Source organism: Opisthocomus hoazin, chromosome 6 (genome assembly GCF_030867145.1).
Source record: "Opisthocomus hoazin isolate bOpiHoa1 chromosome 6, bOpiHoa1.hap1, whole genome shotgun sequence".
Lineage (NCBI taxonomy): Eukaryota > Metazoa > Chordata > Aves > Opisthocomiformes > Opisthocomidae > Opisthocomus > Opisthocomus hoazin.
In genome coordinates this window covers 40,212,244-40,233,698 of record NC_134419.1, presented here as the reverse complement: position 1 = coordinate 40,233,698, position 21,455 = coordinate 40,212,244, and the positions used below count along the sequence as shown (strand labels likewise).

The 21,455-nt window shown below is 42.6% G+C and overlaps 1 protein-coding gene across 14 annotated transcripts in view; it reads left to right on the top strand.

Annotated features, from left to right (window-relative positions):
• Positions 1 to 21,455, top strand: part of USP54 (ubiquitin specific peptidase 54) — a 104,983-nt gene that overhangs the window by 40,718 nt on the left and 42,810 nt on the right. For 11 of the 14 annotated variants that reach the window (XM_075422852.1, XM_075422859.1, XM_075422858.1 and 8 more), the window contains exons 2-3: positions 9,103 to 9,960; positions 12,566 to 12,658. In XM_075422852.1, the coding sequence (XP_075278967.1) occupies positions 9,814 to 9,960; positions 12,566 to 12,658 (240 nt within the window). In that variant the 5' untranslated portion in view covers positions 9,103 to 9,813. Of the gene's footprint in view, positions 1 to 244; positions 358 to 1,369; positions 1,432 to 1,699; positions 1,865 to 2,711; positions 2,734 to 9,102; positions 9,961 to 12,565; positions 12,659 to 21,455 lie in introns of those variants that run through there. The other 3 variants (XM_075422856.1, XM_075422855.1, XM_075422860.1) reach the window with 3 other exon arrangements.

Below are 21,455 nucleotides of genomic sequence, written 5' to 3'. Positions count from 1 at the left end.
CTAAGATTAAAAAGGGAGGGAGTAAATGTTTTGATGGTACTATCAAATATATTGCCTGGCCCCAGCTGTTGATCACAAGGGAGGTGGGAATGGTCCGTTAGCCAGTGGTATCAAACAGTCCGTTACGTGCCCGTGTTGAGGCAGCTGGTTTCTGCCCTGGGTGTCATCTTTCCCCTTGAGCACACCCTGGAGAGAACAGGGCGTTGCAGTACTTCACTACGAGATTCTTAACACGTCGCTGGAAAGACCTATTTTGCCACCCGAAGGCTGTCCATCTGTTTGGTCCACGTCTGTTGCTACTGTCAATGTGGTGCTGCCTTTGCTTAGTCCGTGTCGTCTTTCCTTGAAGTATTCATGGTGCTGGAGTCCTTCTGTTTGATCATTTTCCTGCAAAATTTATTTCTGGTTTACCTGTGGTTTCTGTTCTGTGTGGATGACTGTGTATGAACACATTCAGTTGTTTATAATGTTACTGAAATGAATGTATAATGAAATAGTGTTTAATGAAACAGAGATATGTGGATATGTGTTTCAAATGTTACCGAAATGAATGTATAATGAAATAGTGTTTAATGAAACAGAGGGATATGTGGTGCTGTGATGTGGACAGCATATGATTTGGGAGTTGATTGCTACCGATTTCTGTTTTAAGGAAGGAAAGGGGTGTGAAGATTGACAGGAGAGCTCACAGTTATAACAAGGTAGCTGTGATAGAAGGGGAAGAATTTTTCAGAAATTTTTTTTGATGCTGTTCAGCAGTGAAAGTCTGCAAGGTCAGGAAAAGAACGGCAGCAGGATTTTAGGATTTAAAAAGTTGTCTGTCATTAAGCCTCATGTTGCTGAATACTACTGACTGCTTCTGAAAGCTTCTAGGAACTCTTTAGTCATCGTTGGGCTGAAATCTGCAAGCCAAAGTAGAAAACATTTGTTTTCTTGGGTCAGTGGTGTTACTGGAAGAGAGATGAGATTATTTTCTTGTGAATAAGGTGCCACAAGAAGAAGGGCCTTGGAATCTTGTTGCAGTAGCTGATGGCTGTAAAATACAGAATTTTACAATGAAAATGTTCGTTTGTGTCTGGAGATTGAATCAAATGCTGAATTCATTGTGAAGCTCCCCTTTGGAGAGCCAGGGTGAAGATTTGGAAGGGGAAGAACTGGCAGCAGGAGCCTGGCTGAGCATTTGCTAGAATCAAACCAGAACCTTCCATTTCACCATATGGTTGACAGCTGCCCTGTTCCTATTTGTCATGATTTTCTGAGTTACACAGGTTTGATTGGTGATGTTTAACTGCTTTTGAGCGCTTGCGTAACATTTGAAGCTGCCACGTTTTCCCCGTTTATCCAAATTCCACAAGTTCTGTATGGAGGGGTATGGAAAACTGGTTTCACCCCACCCTTCCTCCTCATGAAATGTCCGGTGCCAAGCCGAGGGTAGGTAGGGTGTTTTTGAAATACAGGCTTGGGGGAGTAAACCTACATTTCATGTAGAAAGTAATACAAAACTTCAGGATGAGCGTTTCAGAAATGCAGATGTGTTAAGATGCGGGCTTTTATTTACATGGACGGAGTCTTAAAGAGCTGGGCAGCTGTGGAGGGGAGATCTGAAGGGAGTGCAAATTGTTTTAAGTGGTTTGCATTTACTTCAAGATGGGCCAACTTTATTGATTTTCTGTATATTCCTTCCCTCTTCAACTGTCAGAGAGAAGTTGTTGAGCTGACAGATCCTTGGGGCTGTGTAACAGAACGGGGGGCAGCAGCTTCTGAAGGATTTCGGCAGTAGGACACAAAGCTGTGGGCTCGTCTGCCTCTGTTCCCTGTTACCTCCGCAGCAAACGCGTGTGCTGCAAGTATCATGATGCATGAGGTCAGTGGTTATTAATACCGTGTTTTTGATGGGAGTAAAGGTTTTATCTGGGGAGTGAAGTGTGTTTTGGCAATAAGCCCGCACAAAGTAAGTATGTGGCCTTTGCGTCTCTGGTTCTGACCTCATCTCTCTCTCATTGTTTGTCTTTGAACAGAAACCCTTTATTATTCAATTATCCCATGTTATACTCTTATAAATTACAATCTCTAACAAGAGGTGCTTCCTTCCAGAAGTTTCTAGATCATCTTGCAGGTTAAGTTTTTTTTTTGGAATTAAGTTTAATTTTGGATCAGAAAAGGCTGTAATGCTGGCTGGAGATATTTGGAGCTGTGGGTTTGGCTGCTTTTTTTTTTTTTTTATTGTAATTTGCCTTTGAACGGCTGTCATGTTGTATTAGAGCTCTTTACTGTATGGGTTTTAATAGCTTTTCTGATTATTTGAGAGACAGCTGGATACTTGGGGTCCTTGTAACTGCTTTGTGAAAGTCAGGACATGGCTACCCTGCTCTTCTCTCTCTCGGTAGCTCTGTGGGATAAGTGACATACTTTTCCCACTAATTTGAACAGAAGTCTGTATGGTCATAGGTTTGCAGGGAAGACAAATGTTTATCAGCTGATGTCCTTCTTTCGCAAAGGGCTGCAGAAAGGACTGCTAAGACATTGTAACCCTGGAGATGCACCTGCAGGCAGCTGGGAAGAAGCAGAGAGGTTCCCCTCGAGCTCAAGCGGGCAGAAGTTTGCAGCCCTCCACCATTGCTGAACCTTCTGCAGTTCAAAGCCAATGGCTTTCTGCTGCTTTTTTACTGTAAGCGATGTTCTTTAAATAGATCTGGCTGACTGTCAGGCTTAAAATCAAATGATTCGGATTAGGTAAGTGTTCACAAGATTTCACTGCACTGTTTTAAGACAGTCCGCGATAGTTTTATAAAACTCAGAAGCATTTTGGATGAAGGAGTTGGAGAACTCTTTGCTGTAAAGAATATCTTGGTGCAGTATGAAGCTATGCTTGACCCCAGCAGCTTGCAGAGTCTGGCTTTGGGGTGTTTCTGCAGCACATGGTCTCTCCGCACGCCTTGTTGGTTTGAGCAGTTAACAGGAACATAGAGTGGGTTTGTTTTTGTTTTTCGTGGGTTATTTGTTGATTTGAAAAGTTGGTATAAGAACGTACTCTTTCTTTGTAAAAAATGCGTTTAGTTTTCTCTCTCTGATAGCTGCAGAAGCAGTAAGCTGTCCTAGTTCAGAAATGCCAGCGTTGCCACTTCAGGGAGCTGTATTCCCACGAGGCAAGTTAGCCCGTCGGTATCCTGCCCACTGTTTCTTCTGGTGGTTGGCCGGCTGTGCAGATACAGTGGTAGTGACCGAAATGACTGCAGTTTCCATCAGGGATGTGTGTTATCCCAGTTTGCTCACTGTTCCATCTAGTCCCTTCAGTTTTGGTTTCTGCTATCTTGAGGTGGTCTCTCAGAGACGGCCTTCATTGTGTCTTCTGGGAAGCCTGTAGTGTTTGTTGCAGGCTTGCCATACCCTTACTCTCTAAGGAAGTACATCTGTGGGTTTGGGGAAACTTCTGTTTTTAATCTTCACTCCAGGGTCATTTTGATGGTCTTTACTAGCAACTTTTAGCCTAACATTAGCATAGTTTTGCATCAGGTAGGTAGAAACATTTCCCTGGTGTCTGAAAGACCATTTGTCATAACCTAATGCAAACTCTGAGTATATTTTCTAACGTGGTTCTGGGGAGTTGACCTAAGGTCTCTGATGCTCACTGCTTTGTCAGATCTTTACAAAACTTCACAGACTAGAAACTGTGCAATGGCAGAATGAAAAATGAGGAAGACCAGTATGAGTCTGTGGTGGGCATCAGGGCATGGTCTGATGCTGTCAGGCACTGGTTCCACCTGGCAGGCACAAGTAACGCACAGCCAGCTAACGAAGTTATTCCTTTAAGAGGAAGACTGACAAATGGGTGTAAGCTTGACAGCAAAAGCGTCACAGGCTTTTCCCCCCTCTTTCTCCCAGCATAGCAATCAAGTCTGAGAAAACGCATGCATAAAGCAGATTTTTTTTTTTCTTCTCTCTCTGTTGCCCTGTTTGCACGATCAAAAAATTCTTTGAGACAGAGATGAATGTCCAATATTTCTGGCTAGCTAAGCGTCTCAACAAGAGGAGACCTCCTCAAGAGGAAGAAGTTATCCCCTCTTCGGTTGTGTGGCGGCTGGCTTCTGTCAGGGATGTTTACGATCGCCACCCTGGTCCCTCTTTTCTTCATCCAGCCTCATGGTTATTCAGCGCTGGGCACTTCTTCTGTCCCTCCATTTTGTTTCATCACCTTCAAGACTGAATTTAGCCTGACTTGCAAAGCTGGCTGTTCTTTGGGATGTCTAAACTGTGAATGAAGGTCTTAATATTGATAGCTCTGCAATTAAATATAATTTAATCCATGCGGAAATTAGCAAATACTTTAATCATTTTGTCTACATGGAGAAAGTATGTTCTCAAGCCTGTAGTTGTGAAAACTCTTTCCCTCTAGCCGCGAACAGCCATGGGATCAGTCAAGGGGATTGTTCCTGTGCTTCCTCACTGAAAGAGCAACCCTGCCAGGAGCCATTGGGTTGAAATCTTTCACCAAAATCCATTGCCGTGGACAATTCTTTCTTTTTTTTTTTGTTATGAAAAATAAATAAGGGATTTAAAAACCATTTCTCATCTGTTTAGGCTTTTCAGAGGTAGTGTGGCATGTGAAAGGACAATTTGCCCTCTATATGGTTAATCTGCTCCCAACGGCCAGAAGAGGTGGTGGGATCTTGGCGGTGGGGGGTTCTCTTTTCTGAAACCACACACATTCACATACTGGAGCATTTACTTTCTTCTGTGTTTTGAAAGTTTCTTCAGAAACGGAAGTAATGAAAAATAAATTCTGGACCTCTTTCTTATTTAACAGTGTGATAAATACTTAATTGGTGGTTTCAACCATACCTAATGCTAAATGGAAGCATCTCCTTTCCTAAGTGGGTTGTTTTAATTCAGTCACACCTGGAATGGTTCATCAAGCAATAGCCTAAAATGTTTGGAGAGACATGAGACTGCAGTAAGAGAGGAGTATTACAATTTTTTTCTCCCGCCCCCTTAAAATGAGCAGTGATGGTGGGACCTCATCGGAGAATGAAGGATGCAGCTTGAGATGTTATCTTCTTACAGGGTTGAGTTAGCAAGTGAATGTGAGAATGAACAGGGACTTGAACTCTTCGGTGGCAGGTGTCTTGTAGAGTGCTGTGCTGTCCCGAGGACAGACTTGGGTTTCTCCAGGCGAGAAGAACGTGCTGAGCTGTGGCCAGCTTTGGCCGGGGGTTGCGCGGCTGGAGAGGCGATGGGGGTGATACCCCTTGCCCTTCTCTTGTCTGTTGAGCCCCTCACTGTGACTGGGAGCCCTCCCTTCTTCCTTAAGAAAGCTGTTGCCAAACAGCATGAGTTCAAGGGAAGCTCTAAATGGTGGATTTCCTTTTTTGTATTGTTATTATATAGTCTTTATATATTATTTACTCTTTATTATAATATACATATAACATTATCATAGGGCTATGCCAGTTTTCAGGGATATAATTAGCTTTTTTAGTCACTGAGTAGATTAATTTTGTGCCGTATTCCAGGGAATAGTGTTCTTAATATGATAATCAAAATTCAAGTACCTGAAAAGTCTTTAGGCACTCTGCCTCAGTTCGTTGTGTCTCTAGGATCCTGTTTTGAGTAATGAACCAAGAGCATCACTTAGGCTATTGCACCTGGCACTCCTCCTCTTTTGGTCGTATTTCTGTATTGGTAAAATTCCCAGCAGTGAGAATCCTGTCTTTTTTCTATAAGACCAGTTTTCTCAGGTCTGATAATACCATTTTCTTTTACTTCAGGCTTGGTTTTCTGGGGTCACGCCAAGATGCCACCAGGACATAGAGTAGCTGCAGCTTTTGAATCTGTCAGCTGGGGGGGTTTGGTGGGTTTTTAGTGGGTTTTTTCATTGTGTTTTTTTTTGTGTTTTGTGTGTGTTGCTTTTTTTGTTTGTTTGTTTTTTAATAGAAGAGTTATGAGAAACTACAGTTGTCACCTAACATTACAATGCTACAGAAGGCTGGGAAACCCCATTGGCAGTTTGGTTGTAGGGGTTTTCCTTGTACTGTTAAAAAGCTATTGGCTTTTACATGTTCTTAATAGGGAAGCAGTCTTTCTCAATAATTTTTTTAATCAGAAAATTTTTTTAATCAGGGCTACAAGGATGGTGACGGGACTGGAACATCTCTCCTATGAGGAGAGGCTTAGGGAGCTGGGCTTGTTCAGCCTGAAGAAGAGAAGGCTGAGAGGGGACCTTAGAAATGCCTGTAAATATCTGCGGGGTGGGGGTCAGGAGGACGGGGCCAAGCTCTTTTCAGTGGTGCCCAGTGACAGGACAAGGGGCAATGGGCACAAACTGAAGCACAGGAAGTTCCATCTGAATATGAGGAAGAATTTCTTCCCTCTGAGGGTGACAGAGCACTGGAACAGGCTGCCCAGGGAGGCTGTGGAGTCTCCTTCTCTGGAGATATTCCAGCCCTGCCTGGACGTGGTGCTGTGCAGCCTGCTCTGGGTGACCCTGCTTGGGCAGGGGGTTGGGCTGGGTGACCCACAGAGGTCCCTGCCAACCCCTACCATTCTGTGATTCTGTAGTACATGAAAATATTCTCTTCTCCCTTAACTATGTAATTCTCTGAAGCTTGTGGCATATGTCGTGAAAGTGTTACCCTGATTTCATTTCAAGAAATTAAACTTTGTTGTTCTTTAGTTCTGTGGTTGGGACCGCTTATGAGCTGCCACAGGATCTGGGAGAAGTGGCATGGGTGGAGAAAAACCTACGTCTGCTGACAGGCTTGTGCAGCAGTGGCCTTCCTCTTCCTGACGGATCCCTGCTGTTTGCTTAGCAGTTGTGTATTGGCTGTTTGGAGTATGGGAGGGTTAGCTTTTCTGCGCTGATGGTTCATCAGTGGTGGTGGATACAAAATGGGGTATTTTAATAATGATGGTTGGCTTTTACAAAAAATCCTTTTTCCTGCTTGCAGGACAACACTTTATATGGTAAAGCAGAAGCTAAGTGGGCCTGTAAATATATTTCAGATGAATTAGTATTCCATTTTGTAGCTATTGTATAACATTAAGTTTTTAGAGGTTGGCAGAGTGTGAAGCTGCCATGTATCTCCAGAGACCTGGTTTCGTCATAACCCAGTGGTTACCAGCTTCAGTGTTTCCTGCTCGTTCTTAGCTCTGCAAAGGCAGCATAGCCAGGTGAGCAAACTGAGCTCCCTCCTGCGAGCGATCGTAGCGAACGTGTGGGAAGAAGGCGGTTCTGCGAAGCTTGTGCAAATGCAGTGCAGATAGTAAGCTTGCACGGCTGCTGCCCGAGTCCTGGCCAGCTTGCAGTAGTCTTGCTGCAGTGACAGGCGAACTGCAAAGCCTCTCATCTGATTCTGGTTCCAAGACAATGAAAATCAATAGAAAAAATGTTTTCACTTTGTCATAACTGAGACAGGTTGGCTCAGAAAGTACTTGAAGCTTGATAGCCTGTTTTGAGAGCAGAATCAAGTCCGCTGAGGAGGTGCTGCTCATGCTTGTGCATATTGGGTGTGTTTTGGATTGTATTTTGTGCTTTTTAATATGTGCTGCGGACAGCAGAAGACGCAGTGCTTGGCTCGGGGGTTTTGGTGAGCTAGCCCAGAGCCTGCTTGCCTCTGCTCGTTCCAGGCAGCGTCCGCTCTGTCTCTGCGGTGCGGGCTCAGCCCTGGCACTTACAGCGAGCGGCATTGGTTTGCAGGGATCCTTCGGTTGTTGCTCGAAACTGGATTGCCTCACACGGCATGGTTGGCTCATGGTTCATTAAGGGATTGAGCAAAGAAAGGAGGCTGAGGCTGAAATGGCTTTGAAATGAATCCTGTCCGTGTATTCAGCGCTCAGGAATGCTGCGCAACCAGCATGGTAATGGTCTGCGTCTGCAGGCTTGCAAGCACATCTGACAACTCTGTGTGGTACACTGGCAACCAAGAAGAATATTCATCTGTACATAGGTATTTGCCTGCCTTACAGCAGTGCTGAGACTTCATTAGTATTTGTAGAATGAGTTTAATAGAAGTACAAACAAAATATTACTAGAAGGGAATGGGTTAGGCTGCTGCAGCGCATTTGTGGGTGTTGAGGAAGTTCTTTCTGTGTTTTGACAGGAGATGAAGAATTTATAATTGTGTCGAAGGTGAAGATACCCAGGATATCTTTGTAAGGAATTATTCCCTTAGTTTTTACTGATGCACAAACCATAGTTTTGTGTGTCTATGTTGTAGTGACTTCATGCTGCAATTACTACTTCAGAAAACGTGGAATAGAGTCATCGTGCTTATACTAGCCAGAAGAGGTACCTTCAGTTGTTACATGTGTAAAACAATCGGATAATCCTAAATGTCATAGGGAATGTCCCTGGAAAATGGTTTGCGATTGTCTTTAAAGTAAATACAGGTGGGCTACACTTGCGAGAACTTTGAAAAAATGTGTCTAGGAATTTCTTAGATTAAGTTCTTTTTGGGAAGAGCCGTTTCTGCTGAGTGATCCTCCTGGCTGCTTCAGAAGCATCAGTGTCTTTTGAAAGACATTGCATATCCCCTGTACCTGAATTAAGTAACTTTTTATAGATAGACACGTAGTTTCTGATTAAGAAAATGTGGAGACTGTTTGGTTCTGGAGAGAGCTGTGTGCTGCTGAGTCAGGGGCGCGCCTTGTACCATCGTCTTCTCGGCCTGCTGAGTTCAGTGCAGAATCTCAGTTCTAGGGTGGACGGCGTGCTAGCGTGGATTCACTGTGTCACAAATCCTCTTACTGCTGTTGCAAGGACTTAGGATATCTTAAAAAAAATTCAGCACTTCGAGATTCCAAAGGTTACGTGTGAAAACTGCCATGGAGTTCATGTGAATGTTGCGCTTTATTTTTTTAATCTAACTTCCTTCTCTAACGCTTCCAGCATACTCCAGCCCTCTTGGTCCTGCATACTTTTCTCAGAATTCTCTATTCTTTTCCATGTTGTTTTATCCTTTGGGTGGAGGAAGGTTTATATTTTTTCTTTGTCTTGGAAGATTTAGTGTATTGTGGGAGGTGAGGCAACACTGGTCTTGGCAGAGCACAACAAAACCAAGAGAGTAATTAAATGACGCAAGCCTTTGATTATTTTTCTCTCTCAAGCTTTCTGGCATGGCTGGGCCTTCCGATTGCAAAAGGAGGATCAGGAGAAGAAACTTCTAAAGATCGCACGCAGAATTAGAAGAACTCTGTTGGAGACTTTTTGCTGCTTTAAAGCTCTTTGCTCTCAAGTCCTGGAGTTGCTTCGTGTTCCTGGGTGAGGAGAATGTCGCTTTCATCACCCAGGATAGACGGAACTGAAAGGGAGCTGCCAAGGTTTTATTTTGGTTTTGGTTTCTCTGCTCCCTTATTAATTGAATTTTTCCCATCTTCTGCAGGAGGATTATAAGAGGATTAGAGAAGCTGGGTTTTTGGGGTGTGGGAGGTAGCTGTTGTTTTTCTCCACTTGATTCTGGGACCTCCTTAATTTGCCGTTTGTTCCCTGAAGTCACTGCCTGTTTGGAAAAGGGAGAAGCGGCGTGGCAGATGAACTTGTACCACCATGGATTTCTTCCCTTTGCAAACTTTGTATGCGGCTGCTCGTAAAAGAGGGTTTTGCATACATAAACATCAAATGAAGAATAGCATCCTGGGCTGGATTTAAAAGAAGCAAACTGCTGGAGTCCTGTGGAAGGATAAAGTCTGTTTAAACTATAATTTAAAGAAGATTGGATGTTCTCCCAGTTTTGAATTTTGGTGAAAGAAAGGAAGGGTCTGATCAAGCCACGTACTCTGCCAGCCTAAACCTGTGTGTTCTACAGCTGAAACTGGAAGATGTCTTGGAAAAGAAATTACTTTTCTGTGGGTCGGGGGAACGTACAGGGCATATTTACTCCACGAAATACCACGTCGATAGCACCCAGCAAAGGTCTCAGCAATGAACCAGGACAGAACAGTTGCTTCCTGAATAGTGCGCTGCAGGTAAGAGCACATGATAAAAAAATGTTTCTGCCTTTGTCCACTGCCTGTCACAGGATTTTCCCAGGCTTGACTGTGCAACAAATGTAGCCAGGCTTGACTATATAATTGTTTGTGGGCCCAGATAGAATAAAGCTGTGTTTGGAAATGCAGATTAGTTGAGTTGTAGCACAGCTTTTTTTCATTTTCTGGTTTTCCTGGTGAAATCAACAACATTCACATAGTCATCACTTAATGTACCTGAATCTCTTGTTTGTGTAAACTTGTAATATGTCAAACAAAGATGAAAATATGTATAGAAAATTTCTTAAATATAGCAGAATATTGCATAGCTTGCAGTATGTCTGCTTCTTAAAAGTAAGTTTAATTTTTTGGTTGATACAGTCAAGTTTAATGGTTGATAATAGGTATAGAAAATCCTTTTTATGTAGTCCAGTTGTCTTTCTAACTGCTGATTTGTAGCTCAGTTTAGATGATTGAGTCTTTACCTTTTGATTCTGAAGAAAATCCTTTTCCTGTGTCAAAATTTAGTGGGGTGGCATGGCTGCTGTGCTGGTATTGTCACCATTTAGATGTTCTGAATGTCTGACGTTTGAGATTCAGTCCTTCTGGGTGTGGGGTTTAAAGCCCTTTCTCCACATCAGTTTCCTTCCCTTCCTATGACTTGTCTGTGTAGCACAGACTTGGTCACTGTTGTTTGTTTTTGTGGTTGTTTTTTTTTCCCCTGGGCCATGATAAGGTTCTCAACTAACTTAAGGCTTCAAGATACCCCAGTGACACAAATAATACAAATAGAAACACCAGTGGCCCTCACTAGGCTTAATATCCCTCAAAATGCAGGACTTGTGCACAAAGGGAACTTATTACAGGAAAAGTGGGGTTTCCAGTGATGTACCACATTAATTGCTTCTGTTCAGTTGTAAGGTGTAATCACTGGCTGCCTCCTGAGTTACTGTACCTAGGTCAGAGCTGAGTAGAGCCTAACATCAGCTGCATGCCATACATGAAGATGAAAGCCTAACGACCTGGCCTTTAGTCTTCCACATAAACCACTTTCTTCCAAAGCTCAAGAGAGAGATGGTGCCAAAAATATTTTACCGTCAAGCTGAATTTAAAAAAAAACCTGGATGGTAACCATTTAATAAAGTATATACATCTGGGTTTTTTTATCATAATTTTTTAACATTCAGTGTTAGTCTGAGAGGCTCTTGAATGTTTGTTGCTCCTTACTATTAAGTGTTTCTGTAAACATTCAAGATAAACTCCAAAGGCAATTACATCGAAAAATTGGACTTGTTCCTAAGTGTGTTATTTTTTTTGTCCTTTTGTGAAGTCTGCAAATAGTTCTTCAGGAATGTTGTGTGTAATGAGATTGTTCCAAGGCTTATGTTGCCTCCCAGGCCCTGAAGTACAGGGAGAGTTGGAGTATAAACATAGCTGTGACAGTTCTGAAGTTTTGGGAAACTTTACAGATTACATACTCAATAAATGTGGTTTTAAATATGATTTTAGGTAATATTTGTGCTGTGGTTTAGTTAACAAATTGTTCCAGCTGGAAACACTTAACCAGTGCAGCTTTTTTCAAAGTGCTAAATTTTTCCTATCCTATTGCTCTGGACAGATAAATCAGAAATAAGAAATCTGGTTGCTCTGTGTATGCTAACGAAGCATTTAGCCGGTCAGATGCCAGCCTGAACCGTGCTGCTCTGTCCGGAACCTGGCAGGATGCGATTTAGGTCAGGGCTTCTTTCAGTGCAAGCTTCTGCCTGCTGAAAGGCTGGTGCTTCTGAGGCTTACGAGAAAGTCCATTTATTGTTAGATGAGGCTGAAATAGCCACCACCGACTACATTTATATGTAGAGAGCTCACTGTGAAAAACCTCAAGATTGGTATCGTTGCTTTTTTACAGATATGAATTTAGGTAATGGCTCAGGATTGCACAGATTTAGTGGTATAACCTAAGAATCAAACTTGGTGCTGTAACAGCAAACGTTGCCTCGGTATTGCTAGCAGAATATGTAAAAGCCTGCTTGCTTTTGTATGTGGTGACCATACCTGGTATGGCCACCATACCTGTCCTGAGAGAAAGTGTAACCGCCCACACAGGTTAGGGTTAGGAACCTGCCAGTGATAGTAATGGCATGTAAATACACTTACTAATGAGAATACTGGGCATAACGGCTTCTGGTAATGTATCATTTTGCCTTGCAAGGACTTGTGAATGTATATGCTGTTGGCGCTCCATTTTTCCAGCGTTTGGGCTATCTGCTCAGAACAAGGAGGTGGGAGAACGGGTGGATTTCAGCCCCAGGATCGGTGGGGTGTCCGTGGCAGCTCTGTGCTGTTCTGGCTGGCACTGCAACTCGGACAAGGCATGGGGCAAGAAATTCAGAGGGATGTCCTGCTGTAACTGAACGTATGTGAATGCTACAGCTGAGAGAGACAAAAATGCCAACTTCTAGTTAGATGAAAAGCATCCTGTTTTAAAAGTGATGTTTGCTGACATTAGCGTACTTCTGGTATTATGTAGTGTGTGCAATTTTAGTCAGAGCGTGATGTGTTATTTTATATATTGATAAAACCATCTGTGTGCCTTTTTGTGTTTCAGGTTCTCTGGCACCTGGACATTTTTCGCCGCAGTTTCCGGCAAATCACAACGCACAAATGTATGGGCGATTCTTGCATCTTCTGTGCTCTTAAGGTAAAAGTTGGAAATAAACTAAAAATCATTTTTTTAAAAAAATTGAACAGAAACACTTTCAATATTTGATTAATATGTGTAGTCAAACCTGCATCTAGAAATTTGTGAGAACAAAGTTAAATCTGATAGAGACTGGCCCAAGACACTCATAGTACTGTTCTTGAAATATGTTCAAGCCAATAAATTGTGAAAATACTGTAGGTAAAGTTTCAGATACACAGACTGCTATCAACAGAATGCTGGTCATTGTGAGCCTCCATGTTATTTGAAAGATTAGTTCAGCTAGTAAAACATCAGTTTGCTTTGTTTTTTTCTGTTTTGTCATTTGGTTCATAAATACCATGCTGTATACAGTTAGTATGCTCTTCAGAATTTACCTTTCCTTTGGAGCTACTTTAAATATCAGCATGGAGAAGGCCATTTAGCTTGAAGCTTTCCTGTTCAAAACTGTTGGTTATGAGACTAAAAGGTGTTTTCTACTGTAAATACCGATGTCGGCATTAAATGGCTCTTTGTAGCCTGTTTTAAAAAACATCAATTCCATTTGTGGATGCAGAGATAATTCCTGTCTGTCATAGATGTTGCCTGGACAGTGAGATCTAGATGCTAGCTCTGATTCTGGCTGCTGTTATCTGCTTGAGTAAATTGTGCAACCCTACATCTCCATTTGTCTGTACCCATTAATTTTTAGCACTTCTGGGTTTTTGTGCCCTGCTTTCTAAGTACTGCTTCTTCAAACCCACGGCTCCCTCTAACCTCGCAGGAGAAATGGATGTGATGCAAACACGATGAAAATATCAGCTTTCATCTTCCTGAGCAGTGATTTTTCTTTCTGAAATTGCAACTGAGACATTTTCTTTGATGACAAATGGCTTGTAAAATCCAACTAAATATTTAAATTCATTGTGGGAGAATTTGTTGTCATGAATTCTGTGTGTAGGACTGAAAAGGACAGGCAGCATGTTTTATAAATGTGGCAAAATAGAGACTGCAATGTTTAAATGAAGATCATCTGAAGTTCAGAGGAAAGATTTATAGTATAATAGCTGGCTTGCTGCTGTAAAGTGACTTTACAGGTGCTCTGGTAGAGACAGCCTTGAAATGAGTTACCTAGTGAGTTTTTGGACTGTTGTTGAGGGGTTTTCCCTTGCTAAAGAGCAGCAAAGAGCAGACTGTTAAGGCATGAAAGAAGAGAATAATTTCCTGCTGAAGGGAAATTTGTCTCAAGACATATCTGTTGAAATGATGTGACAGGATGATATTTACGGTCGTATCGTCAGAAGAGGATATAGCAGTGGGTTAGGAGCAAGATAGCACATCCGAAATGAGAAATACAGCTATCCAGACGAAGAAAAGATGGAGTACTAAATATGTCACCTGCCTTGTAGGGAAGTGGCAAGACTTAGGCATGATCTGGTCTGAGTTGATGAAGTTTAATGGGATAAATAATTTGAAGCTAATTCTTGGATCGTGCCCTTGAGTGTTGCCAGGTGATTGTTGACATTCTTTGGTAGCTGAGGACAGAAAGAGAAAAGCTTAGGAAGTTATCATGAATATAAGCTTTTGCTGTTCTGGGCTTTAGCTTAGCAGCAAGATACAGCGAGGAAGTACCAGGTGATCAGACAGGTTCTGCCATTTGAGTGAAAGTAGACTGGGCTCTGAGATGGAGTTGAGAGGTTGTAGAATAAAGATAATAGTTTCTGAGTGAGAGTACTGAAAAAGAAGTGGGGGGGAGGAGATGTTATAGGAAAAAGGAGAGGATGAACCTGTGCAGAAGTGGTATTGAAAGATAAGCTGTGGAGAAAGATGCATCTGGATGAGCAGTACCAGTATGAGGGAGGAAAGCACTACAGTAAGATGGAAGATGACAGGATCTCTGGATTATATGTACTAAAAGCAGACGTTGGGGCGAAGAGCGTTTAGCTTTGTTGGTAAAATGCTTGTTTTTGATGTCTTGCTGAAGTGTGCAGTATGCTATTATAAACTTGGAAGTGACAGGTAGAGTGGCAGAATTCACAAATTGCATGCCTGCAGCCATATGCTTATTTTTTTAAATTAAGCAGCCTTTGAAAAAACTTGCTGCTCTCTCTTCTTTCTCGCAGATACCTGCAAGAATGTTTTTGGTTTGTTTCCCGTCTGGAGGTCTTACCCTTGCCATGCTTAGCCAGAAGGTGTTTACAACCCTCCAACAAGGCTATAATGTTGCACCAGATCCTCCAGTTCCTTGCACATTTTAGAGAACTTGGATCTGGTTGTGCGCAGAACTCCTGTAGCTCTTAAAGCTCAATGCACAGTGAAAAACTCTGATGAGATGCATAAACAAGTAGAGTTATCTGGATGAGTATTTCTGAATGTGGGCAGTAACCAATACTTAACAAAGTAAACAAATAATTTCTAACTGGCTTTAATCCAACCCAAAATGTTAGTGTTTTCTCTGTCTGCAGTCTGTTCTTCGTGGGAAATTTCAGTGTGTTCTACCCCAGCCAATTTCAGAACCTTCAGAAACTTTACAGACATCTATTGTACAACTGTACAAGAGAAAAAATAAGTAGAAATCTGTTTGTTAGAAGTTACAGAACTGTTTTGCTCCTGGTTCCCTTATGTTCATAAATCGATTCACAGTTCCGTTTTTTTCTCTGGGTGATACTGTGACAAGTTTCCACCTTCATTAACTCGTCTAAAATGTTGATGTGTGTACATAAATAGTGGAGAATTTTCACCTGTTTTTATGCTGTTAACAAGTCAAATAATATTGTAAAGGTGAGTAATAAAGGATGTCACTTAACTCTAAGTGAAATTGGGGATGCAAACCTCCCCTCATCCCCTCCCCCCCCCCCCCCCCCCCCCCCGAAAACCCAAACGCCGCAAACAGACTGTCTTGCTTGCATACAAGTGAAAAGAAGGTAGGGATGCTAAATCAGAAAGGGATAGCCCCAAACGGTGGAGATGGTCACGTTCATCTTCATAAACTCCCCAAGCTGGCAGTAGAAGGGGAAGAAGGCTGTTGGGCCCTCTGGGTCAGTGTTCTCAAATGCTCTTTTGTTTCCCCTCCTGTAGAAGTCTCGCTGTCTGGCACATACTGTGTATAAACCTGCGTAAGACAGACAGGACTGTGTGTTTAATGAGCACCTAAAGCTGCAGGCATCACCAAGGTGTCCCGGTGCTGCAGCTCATCCCTTCCCTTCCTGCTCATCTCTCCCCCAGCCTGACCGTCTGCTCTGGGAGCCGTGGAGTGTTCTCCTGCAGGGTAGTGCCAGCTTAGCTGCCAGGCCTTTGATGTCTGCTTTCTCTTGAATCTTGCCTTAGGCTTTGCTAAGATGGGGGAGAAGATATGGCTGGATCCTTTAGGAACCCAAGAATTTGGAGCTCTGTACCATGCCAAAATCTCCCATTAGAGTCTGGGGAGAGGTAATTAGCCTTGCATGCTGTCAGGTGGGGATCTGCCCAAAATACCTGTCCAGACCAGGCAGGGAGGAAGCAGGAGAAGTTTGCTCTTCTCCAAAGCGTGCTGGCATGTTCAGATTCCAGCCTGGCCTGGGGAGGGGGCAATACACTTGGGGGGAAGAGTCTGCATCGTGTCCCCACGCTGCTCCAGGCTCCGTTTGCCAGACACCTCCTGTGTTGTGCAGAGAGGGCTCGTGCTCTTACCCTGACTTGAACCCTTGCTCTGAAGGTGACATTCTCTTCCTGTTGACTTCAGAGGAGGATAGTCTTCACTGAGCTCATTTTAGCCTTTGAATGACACCAAAGCAGTTGTATTTTTTTCCACACTTTCTTGGCTTGCCACAACTGTTTCTAGGGATTCTGATGTCACGCACAGCATTTACTGTAAATGCTCAGCTAGCTCTACAAATATTATTTATAATTTTAAATTACTGTTGTTTATAAAATGAGGGGTCACAGGACAGTGACGCCATACCTGCTGTAAAATCACATTTTATTTTTGTACCGCATTGAAGATGACCATTGCACAAATTCTTGAAGCGATTTTAAAACTTGCTGTGCTACCTGGCTATGTTTACATGGCTACAAAATGAACCTTGAAATCATTCCAGGCATACGATCGTTGGTTATTTTGAAGAAACTTTGCATCAACAGCTATAAAAAGACAAGGCAGAGCTGCAGACTCTGTTGGAATCCCAGACACTGTTCCTTGAGATGTGGCATTAAGTGGTTTTCTCAGTACACAAGTTGTCCTTACCACGATGTGGTTTGCCTGCTGTAACCCTGGAACAGCTTTTTGATTTATTATTGATGTTGAAGTCTGCTGTGTTCTGGTTGATTTTCCTTTTTCGAGAGCATGACTTTGCTTTGGTGTTTGTTTATCACAGCTGGAAGAGGGCAGGAAGGGGGAAATCCGTCCACTGTACTGAGCATGCCTCGGAGAGTTTGTTCTCCTTCCAGGGATTGTACTGGGAGCTCCATAGTGCCAGGATGCAGGACAGAGTGCTTTTTGTAGTTTGCAAAGAAGAATGCTCTATTGATCGATAAATTCCAGTAGGGCTGGGCTTTTCTATAATTTTGTCAAGTGCAACAAAAGCAGGAAGAATGTGAATTTTCTGTGTAGAAATGATGTTGTTTTCTGAGGTGAAAACTAGAGGACAATAGGGTCCTTCTGCTTTGCAGAAGTGCAATGACTGTAGTTCATGGTTCTGATTATCCACTGGATTGAAATGAAGGGATTTGTTACCAAAAATTCATTATATGATAGAGACAGTAATAGGTTGGTTGCAAAGATTTCATCCTCTTGTTTTGTGCTTTTTACCAGATTAGGATAGTATTCCCGGGTAAAGCAGTGTATAAAGTAATTAGTTTTATTGTTTAAACTTTTTTTTTTTTTCAGTTGGCACTACCTGACAAATCAACTAGCAGCAAGTACAGTTTCCTGAGTTAATAAACTGGTAGTTGAAGCTTCTAAATGATGACTGCCTTTTTTAATCTTGATCAAGCAGTTAGTAAATTGCCATGTAGTTGCTGTGGGCACTCTGTGATTTGGTTTTCTTTTCCTGACAACCTCCTGAACAGAACAATGAAATACTTCTATTTCATTTTGGTAGTAACCAGGGGTGCCTGACTTTACAGTCCATATTGGGGAACTTATGTTAATATTTCGGGTACAGTGTGAGTGAAAATGGAAGAGAGACTGTAAATGAAAGAAATAATGGAAATCTAGGTTGATTGCTATCAGACTTGGAGGTTTGGAAAGCGATCCAAAGACACAAAACCAAACAGAGCTGTAATTATTTGCACCGTGGAAGGCGAATATAACATGAGGATATGCGGAGAAGTGTGAGCTGGGGGTAATGCTGTGGGTGGAGGCTGATGTGGTTGGATGGGAGAAAAGTGATTTTTGTTGAGACAGGCTGTTGTATGGAGTAAGGTGCTGCATCAGGAGGAGAGCGTGATGTGGTGGAGACATTGGGTGCTGTACACAAGAGAAAAAGTCCAGTGGGTGGAATGGAGTAAGAAGGGTATGCTACTGGAATGGAGAGAGAGTATTTTTTGGGGAAAAAAAAAGATACTGTCGCAATTGAGTGACAGCAAGAATAATGCTGCCGTCTGGAGCAGTGAAAGAAGGATGAGGATTGGCCGTGTTGGTATTTGTGGCTTTTGCTAAAAGGCAGAAGCTGTTAACATCGAGAATACTAAAGCGTTTGAGGGGAGCATGTTCTATGCTTTGGAAGAAATACCACGCTGCTAGAGCTGCAGCGATATCCCCCTCCAGAAGGAACTTCTGCACAACGCTGGAAGAGAATAATTAGTTGTCAGAAAGCTGCCGAGGACAGAACTCAAATTTACAGTGCGTGGACGCTGATCTGATTCAATAGCTGTTCCCTTTTGTCTTCAGCCATCAATTTGTTCTTACGCCAGCCTGCTTCTACATGCCTGATTAAAAAGTCGTGTGTGCATGTACATCAAGTCTGGGGTTTGTTTCATCAGTGTAGCGAGATACGCATTGCAGATGTCAGTTTACCCCAGATAAACTGAATACGTCTTTCCTAGGGAGAAAATGGGTTCCAAACACTGTTAGACATAATTGGGAGCAGATCTCGTCAACTATTGGGGAGTTCACAGACATTTCAGTTTTCCGAATCTTTAAAATTTGTAAAATTGTCAAAATGTCAATCCCATGAATTACCTCAGACAATAGTTACTATCTTCTCTAACCAGATGGAGAACAATTCTGTTTATGATCATGCATGTGAATTTTAGCGTTCTGAAATAGAAAGCCAGGTTTTAACTTGAATACTTGTACAATAAAGGTTCCTTGTCTCAAAACTTACGTTGTTTTCCTTTGAAGCTTTAGAAAGTTTATGTCGATTCCCCTCACTTCCCAAAATGGAGGAGATCATTCTGGGAGACCGCTGGCTCTGCAAGCCCTTGTTCTGATCTCTGTCAGAAGCCCAGACCTGTAGTAGAAAGGACACGAAGCTTCCAGTTAGAAAACTAGGAAAAAAACCCTTCTGCACGGTAATAAGCCGCATGAGGGCCTACAGTAGATTGCCTGGGATGGTTAAGGAATTTCCAGATTCGGATGCCTCTTGAGAGCAAGCTGGTGGAAGGTCAAGTATGTAACTGCAGTTGATCTTGACTTAGTAATTGGGGAAGGACTAGATGCAACTACATGGACTTTGGCAATTTATTCCTCTTAAAGAACACTTGGGCTTCCTAATTCTGCTGTCTCTGCTGCCCCTTCCAAACCTTTGAAGATCTGTAGGAAAGGGAATATGGAGGGAGATGGGCTGCTTTTTTAGACAGACCTCAGGAATGCAGTGTAACCAGAAGGCATGCTTCCCATCTGAAAACCGCTTGCTCACGCTGTGCTTTGTCTAGGCTCGAAGACTTCCCAACATGCCAAGGATAGTGTAGAAATCAAAGTAGTGCTGCTCAGACAATATTAGTCATTGTTCGGATTTTATGTTATGCTTTTTTTTTTTTTTGTTTCCTTGGTTCTGCGTCCTTGATTTTTAGTTACTGAAGACTGGTAAAATAGGAAAGACTTCTCTTGATCATGAAGCTTTTAGCAGTGTCTTAGTGTCTTTTCGTATGGTTGCTGCTGTTACGGATACGCTTATTTGCGTTGGAATGTAGGCAGTGAGAGAGAGAGATCATCGGTGTGGTGAATACGCTAATGCGGTTTTCACTATATTCAAATTCAGGTGAAGAAGTTTTTGAAAGAGAGCAAAGTTCGAATCTTTCATATAAAGAGTTCTCATTCAGTTCCAGAAGCACTTGGAGAAAAGGTGTCGTGAGAACTCCTGGGGCTGGATCAGCAGTGCCCTCCTGGTCTGCTCCCAGCTGGCTTCCAGACCTGTCTGTGGAGCAAGCGTGTTGGTGATCAACAGAATCACTCGAGGGCAAGACCTGGGATTAGGGTGAGATCTGATTTAGATAATTTAGTGATGAAACTGCAGGAAATGCCACACCTGTCCGGCCAAGGCTGAGAGGCCAGAAAGACCTGTTCTGAGGGGGGAGAGCAAAGAACCTGTCTTGAAAAGTGAGGAAGAGGGGAAACAACCCCACAACCCCCAGAAACCTGCCCCCCCCAAGCCAAATCCCTGCCCCAAAAGCCCCAGCCAAAACCCTGAGAAAACCAAACACACACCCCACACCCCCCCCCACGTGTTCAAAGTGCTTTGGACTCCATTTGAGGTGCTGTTGGGACTTCCTGCGAGCACTGTGTTCCAACATGCTCTGAACTGCGCTGTGCAATGACATCGTAGGATTTGTTCTGTATTAGATTAAAATGCACAGTTACTCACTACTTGTAAGACTTTTTTTTTTTTCCCTTTGTAGTCTAAACGAGACTATACCGTTGTGGGCTATGCCATTACAAACTTTAGGAAGCATTCTTGTACGTAAAGTTGGGATCTTTTACTTCCTGATTGTACATGTTAGAATTGTTCATGGAATTATTTGATGTTACAGAATTATTTTTGTTCTGTGGTTGTGGTAACAGGTTTCACAGTTTTCTGCTGTTTATATTTAATTTAAAGTTTTTTAGTTTTAATTATCAAGGCTGTAATTATTTTGTGATTCAGAATAATTTAAAATGCATGGTCTTGCGAAAAACGGTTGCTTGTAATGATTAGGATCACTTTTTTCTTACTGCTCTCTTTACATTAACTAGTAAGTATGGTACTGGTAAAAGATACTATTTCTTTAAAGAAGGGAATTTAAAAGAAGAGTTTTGGTTTGCTTGCTTGTTTCTCCTTTTATCTGGGTTGGAGCCTGCACTTATTCCCTCCTCCCCGCCAAGAGCACAGCCATTTCGGCGCCCTTGCTGAAGCAGGCTGGGTCCCGTCTGTCAGTTCCCCGCAGCGAGGTTGCGTGCCAGTCGCTAGCCGGGTTTGTCTGTGTCCAGATCTGTGAAGTGAGGTTGATGGTAACCAGAACAAACACATCTCTAAAGCACAGTCATGAATATTTTCAAGTGCTCTTAAATTATTTAATGTAAAGTGCTGAAGCAGGATGAAATTATGTTTTGCTGCCTTTTTTTTTTTGAGGTCCACTGAAATGAGAAAATTTACTAATGAAATGTGAAACTTGCTGTTATCAGTGTGACAGAAATGGGGATCAAGGTGGTTATGAGTACAGAGACTTTGTCACTCTTTCCATTTTTATATATGTATATATAAAAAGTAACTGAGGAGAGGTATTGTCTGTAATTCATGAAGTGTGAGACTTACTGCCTTCTCCTCACCTCCTCGTTATTTGGTACTCTGATGAAGGCAATATTAGAAGAGCTGTGGGCTTCAGCACAGTGGGCCCTCATCCACGACTGACCACCGTAAGG